Below are 6,471 nucleotides of genomic sequence, written 5' to 3'. Positions count from 1 at the left end.
GAGCAGGTGTGTTAAATTTGGTGTTATCGCTCTCACTCTCTCATACTGGAAGTTCAACATGACACCTCATGGCAAAGAACTCTCTGAGGATCTGAAAAAAAGAATTGTTGCTCTACATAAAGATGGTGTAGGCTATAAGAAGATTGCCAACACCCTGAAACTGAGCTGCAATATGGTGGCCAAGACCACACAGCGGTTTAACAGGACAGGTTCCACTCAGAACAGGCCTCGCCATGGTTGAGTGCACATGCTCAGTGTCATATCCAGAGGTTGTGTTTGGGAAATAGATGTATGAGTGCTGCCAGCATTGCTGCAGAGGTTGAAGGGGTGAGGGGTCAGCCTGTCAGTGCTCAGACCATACGCCGCACACTGCATCAAATTGGTCTGCATGGCTGTCATCCCAGAAGGAATCCTCTTCTAAAGATGATGCACAAGAAAGCCAAGGAACCATGGAACCATGTCATGTGGTCTGATGAGACCAAGATAAAATTATTAGGTTCAGATGGTGTCAAGCGTGTGTGGCGGCAACCAGGTGAGGAATACAAAGACAAGTGTGTCTTGCCCACAGTCAAGCATGGTGGTGGGAGTGTCATGGTCTGGGGCTGCACGAGTGCTGCCGGCACTGGGGAGTGTTACGTCCCAGATGTAAGGGTCTAGGGTAAGGGGGTAACAGGGAAAAGTAAACATAAATTTGGTTGGGGTGAGTGAGTACCAGTCCCCTGCCCAGCACAACAGACACGTTAAGTTCCAAAAATCAAGTATTTTATTTACAAGATTTCCAAATGACAAAGTAAAATAGCAAACAAAATAGTCTTCAGGAGGGGGAAATGCCAAAACAACAAACAAAAGGACCCTCTAACTAGTTAAGGAGTAAAACTGTCTAAAGAAAATGAACAACAGAAATGTACACTAACTCCCTAACTAAGCAAAAACAAGAGAAAAAGATTAACAGAAACAAAATGGCACCCACCTCCCTACGGCTTCCAACACTGAGTAAACACGTAGCGCAACAACAACGCCAATTACTTATTAGGAAGGCTACAATAAGCCGTAACTTGAGTAAGTTTTACACAGTATCAATCTCTGACAACTATAAGAGCAACACAGGGCAGGCAAGAGGTACAGCCCTCTGGAAGTCGAGCTTCAGTGTGGTCGGCATGTTGAAGAGCTTTTGAGCTTGCAGCCTCTGCACAGTAACGAGCATCAGGTGCGAGTGATCACTTCACACACAGCCATTAATGTCTAAACCGCTGGCCACAAAAGTGAGTACACCCCTAAGTGAAAATGTCCAAATTGGGCCCAATTAGCCATTTTCTCTCCCCGGTGTCATGTGACTCATTAGTGTTACAAGGTCTCAGGTGTGAATGGGGAGCAGGTGTGTTAAATTTGGTGTTATCGCTCTCACTCTCTCATACTGGAAGTTCAACATGACACCTCATGGCAAAGAACTCTCTGAGGATCTGAAAAAAAGAATTGTTGCTCTACATAAAGATGGTGTAGGCTATAAGAAGATTGCCAACACCCTGAAACTGAGCTGCAATATGGTGGCCAAGACCACACAGCGGTTTAACAGGACAGGTTCCACTCAGAACAGGCCTCGCCATGGTCGACCAAAGAAGTTGAGTGCACATGCTCAGTGTCATATCCAGAGGTTGTGTTTGGGAAATAGATGTATGAGTGCTGCCAGCATTGCTGCGGAGGTTGAAGGGGTGAGGGGTCAGCCTGTCAGTGCTCAGACCATACGCCGCACACTGCATCAAATTGGTCTGCATGGCTGTCATCCCAGAAGGAATCCTCTTCTAAAGATGATGCACAAGAAAGCCAAGGAACCATGGAACCATGTCATGTGGTCTGATGAGACCAAGATAAAATTATTAGGTTCAGATGGTGTCAAGCGTGTGTGGCGGCAACCAGGTGAGGAATACAAAGACAAGTGTGTCTTGCCCACAGTCAAGCATGGTGGTGGGAGTGTCATGGTCTGGGGCTGCACGAGTGCTGCCGGCACTGGGGAGTGTTACGTCCCAGATGTAAGGGTCTAGGGTAAGGGGGTAACAGGGAAAAGTAAACATAAATTTGGTTGGGGTGAGTGAGTACCAGTCCCCTGCCCAGCACAACAGACACGTTAAGTTCCAAAAATCAAGTATTTTATTTACAAGATTTCCAAATGACAAAGTAAAATAGCAAACAAAATAGTCTTCAGGAGGGGGAAATGCCAAAACAACAAACAAAAGGACCCTCTAACTAGTTAAGGAGTAAAACTGTCTAAAGAAAATGAACAACAGAAATGTACACTAACTCCCTAACTAAGCAAAAACAAGAGAAAAAGATTAACAGAAACAAAATGGCACCCACCTCCCTACGGCTTCCAACACTGAGTAAACACGTAGCGCAACAACAACGCCAATTACTTATTAGGAAGGCTACAATAAGCCGTAACTTGAGTAAGTTTTACACAGTATCAATCTCTGACAACTATAAGAGCAACACAGGGCAGGCAAGAGGTACAGCACTCTGGAAGTCGAGCTTCAGTGTGGTCGGCATGTTGAAGAGCTTTTGAGCTTGCAGCCTCTGCACAGTAACGAGCATCAGGTGCGAGTGATCACTTCTCTCTCCTCCGCACCTGGTTGAGCAGCAGTAACACAGAGACAGAGAAAGAGCACACAGCAGTACGTAACAACCAACAATATTATATAAATAAACACGGAACGTAACAGGAGCTACAGTTCATTGACTTTTGTCTCTCATAGTTGAGGTATACCTATGATGAAAATTACAGGCCTCTCTCATCTTTTTAAGTGGGAGAACTTGCACAATTGGTGGCTGACTAAATACTTTTTTGCCCCACTGTATATATATATATATATTATCATTAATTAACAAGGAGGTAGAATATTAAGAGACTTGAAGTAAGCTATAAAGGGATGCCATTTATTGAAGAAATGACTTTTCCCAGAACATCTTACTTTTTCCAGTTTAAAAAAAAAACATGGTATCCACTAGCCATTGGGAGGTTGTTGGAGGCTTGTTAGATTTCCAGTGGAGCAGAATACGGTGCCTAGCTAACAAAGAGGTAAAGGATAAAATATCCAGTTGTTTTGAATAAAACTGAGACCAATTTTTTGGTATCCCAAAGTTTGCTATAGTATGTAAAATAATTGACCCCAAAATTTTGCAACATAAGACAAGTAAAAAACATATGATTCAAATTGCACAAAGAAGCATGACATCTATCACATCTGTCTTCAATATTAGGAAGTATTTCAGATAACCTGGCCTTGAAAAATGAATTCAGTATAGTACTTTAAATTCTATGAGGCCAAGACGTGCACAAATTGTACTACAATGTACTCTGTCCAGTGCACCCGCCCACCAGTCCTCTTCAAAAGTTTCACCCTATTCTGTCTCCCAAGCTCTTTTAATTTTGTCAATCGAACAGTCATTTAAACCTAAAATACAACCATAAATTCTCGAAATTTGTGACTTGTGATTCGGATTGAATTGCAGGAATTCTTCCCATTCTAGCCTTGGGGGCAGAGATGGGTAACTAGAAAACAAGGTAGCAGAGCAGTGTAATCTGTAAAAACCGATACAAGTGGGATTCTGACAATCCCAAATCAGAAGATAATTGTATATAGCTACAGAATGTGCCATCTCTGTACAGGTCTTGAAAACATCTCAAGCCTTTTGCATGCCACTGTTTACAGGATCAGTAAGAGAATGGGGAAACATATGATTCTCAAATAATGGCATCAAAGTTGAAGCAGAAGTAAATTTAAAGTGTCGCCTAAACTGGCACCAAATCCGAAGTGTAGATACAACTACTGGATTATGTGTAAAGGAAGCCGAAGAGACATTACAGGATAGGGGTGAAGTAAGCAAAGCTAACAGAGAGGTAGATATGCATAAATTTGCTTCCAATCTGCACCATGGTGCTCTGGACAAATTAAGCCAAAATGTTATCTTATGAATATTTACTGACCAATAGTAAAACATGAAATTAGGTAAAGAGAGCCCACCATTCAGCTGGCATCTTTGAAGCAATGACTTCCGGATTCTGGGCACTTTACCACCCCACAAAAAGTCAGTGACAATCTGGTCGATAGATTCTATTTCAGATAAACGCTGTTCTTCTGAACTTTCTAGTCAACAAAGAAACCTGAAAAAATTATACTCGGCTGTTTTCAACAAGAATAATAAATGTTTTTTGAGCAGCAAATCAGAATATTAGAATGATTTCTGAAGGATTATGTGACTGGAGTAATGATGCTAAAAATTCAGCTTTGAAATCACATTCATTTGTGTTTAAATATATTTAAAAAATGTAAAGTTATTTTAAATAGTAATAATATTTAAGAATTGTCCTGTTTTTGCTGTACTTTGGATCCATTAAATGCAGGCTTGGTGAGCAGAAGAAACTTCTTTAAAAAACATTAAAAATCTTACTGTTCAAAAACTTTTGACTGGTAGTGTATAAATATATATATTTACTTAATATTTAAAATATATTTTCCAAATGCAGGCTGCTCTTTGATAAATGCAAAAAAGCAGGGCTTTACAAACACAAGAATAGCAAAATGTATTACACCATCTAAAACCATAAAATGTATTATTTATAATTGATCAAACAATGATTATATAAAGTCTTATTTTTATATGATCAACATACCAAATAATTAATTATTCTTTGTGGTCCTCCTCCTCAACAGGTCTGTCCCGTGGAAGTCAAAGCAGTGATGAACGGGACAGCTCTGATTATGTCAACACAGACCCTAATTTACAATAACCAAGGTACTATGTAGTTCTCTAATTTTACTGTATGCGTGTATGTTGATATATTTTAGATTGTCCATTGCAGTGTTTCCCAACCTTTCTTTAGTCGCGGCACCCTTTGGAAATTTTAACGAACTTGTGGCACCCTACAGAATTAATTTTGTCACAATATTTGAATTTCTAACTTCGATATGATACTTTGAAAAGTGTAGATATTCGGTACAACAGGGAAGAACTGCAGAATATAATGTCATACAGATATTTTTTATATTATTTTAAAAATGAGTCCATCAATCAGTAGGCTAATTTCTAATGAAGAGACCAATTTATATGACAGATTTTAATGTAGGCTTTTGTACATATGTAAACATTATTTAATTACCATTATAACTAGCTATCTAACAATATTAAAACGTAATATCTCACAAATTTTTGCTCACTCAGTGTTTTTTTTATTTTACAGTGGGGTAATTTTGGTGCAGTAGCACGAGATAGCTTGATTTCAAACTTTGAATTGAATAAAAAATGACAAGTAAGCAGTCAGTAATAAAATAAGAACAAATAAAGAAATTAATGATAGCACAAATAAAAAATAAGGACAGGCCTTCAAATTAAATAAATTGCTTTTTAATTTTTCAGGTAGGTCTAACAGTAGGGTTAAGATATTTTAAAAAAATATATTTTTTTACCAATTATCCAAATAATGTTTAGTCCTAGAAAGCTATTATCATCAGAACACGTGAGCATAACGGTTAGCAGATCAATGAACGAGAGGGTAGCGTTACCAGAGTTGCCCGTTTACCACACCATGTTACAGCACAGTAGGGCTACTGCAGACAGAAACAATACTGTACTACATTGATGTTTCCTGTCAGCTCAATTTTTGAGTGGACGTTGCTGTTCCGATGAGCATGAACGGTATATGAGTGGAGCACTCACATGGGCCGTGAGCGACTGAGTGGAGCACACACATAGAGCGGGATAATACACAGAGCGTCACACCACGTGAAAGTGTATCCTGAGAGGTGATCTAATTTTCGGCAGCCGGAATTTCAGTGCATCTCTAATTACTGGCGACATCAGAAATGGATATTATATAATGGCTGCTTTTTTGAACATTTTAGCAATTTAAAAATATTTTTTTACACGGCACCCCTGGTTGGGAAACACTGGTGCATTGAATGGAAGAGAGAGAGAAAAAAAAATCTGATTCCATTTTCCTTTTCTTCAGGATTTGCCTTTTACCAAATAATGACAGTTAACAAGGTCAGACCTAAGAACCATCCTGACTGCCAGAGGAGTTTTCAGATTTACCTGTGCTTTGAATTTTGAAGTGCATCACCAAGAAAGCTTTGAACCATCATCACCTCCGAAAACTTCCTCCCTCAGTCCTTATGACAAATTTGCTGACGAAACCTGAGAATGTTTTTTTTTATTTTTTATTAACATTTGCTGTTTACAGTGTACTGCATCCAGGCTTTTACTTTCAAATATATGAACTTCTTTTTTTTGACTCTGCCATGTAATATATAGCTTTTTGTCATTAAAATGAATAAACATGTTAGCTATTGGTTTGTAAATGGCTACATAAATTTTACAATAAAAGATTTACAAATCATATGGTGTATGGTGCTACAATATGAATAGAAATTGTAATTATGGCTGAAATTTAGCGAATGCCAGCAGTAAAGATCAACTCCG

At 39.1% G+C, this 6,471-nt stretch overlaps 1 protein-coding gene across 2 annotated transcripts in view; it reads left to right on the top strand.

The window, feature by feature from the left end:
• Nucleotides 1–6,343, top strand: part of LOC107567139 (uncharacterized) — an 18,894-nt gene extending 12,551 nt beyond the window's left edge. For both annotated transcript variants that reach the window (XM_016252771.1, XM_016252761.1), the window contains exons 12-13: nt 4,707–4,788; nt 6,002–6,343. In XM_016252771.1, the coding sequence (XP_016108257.1) occupies nt 4,707–4,783 (77 nt within the window). In that variant the 3' untranslated portion in view covers nt 4,784–4,788; nt 6,002–6,343. The remainder of the gene's footprint in view (nt 1–4,706; nt 4,789–6,001) is intronic.
• The last annotated feature ends 128 nt before the right edge of the window (nt 6,344–6,471 follow it).

This window comes from Sinocyclocheilus grahami, unplaced genomic scaffold (genome assembly GCF_001515645.1).
Source record: "Sinocyclocheilus grahami isolate Dianchi unplaced genomic scaffold, SAMN03320097.WGS_v1.1 scaffold27.1, whole genome shotgun sequence".
Classification (NCBI taxonomy): domain Eukaryota; kingdom Metazoa; phylum Chordata; class Actinopteri; order Cypriniformes; family Cyprinidae; genus Sinocyclocheilus; species Sinocyclocheilus grahami.
This window is presented reverse-complemented; position numbering and strand designations above follow the sequence as displayed.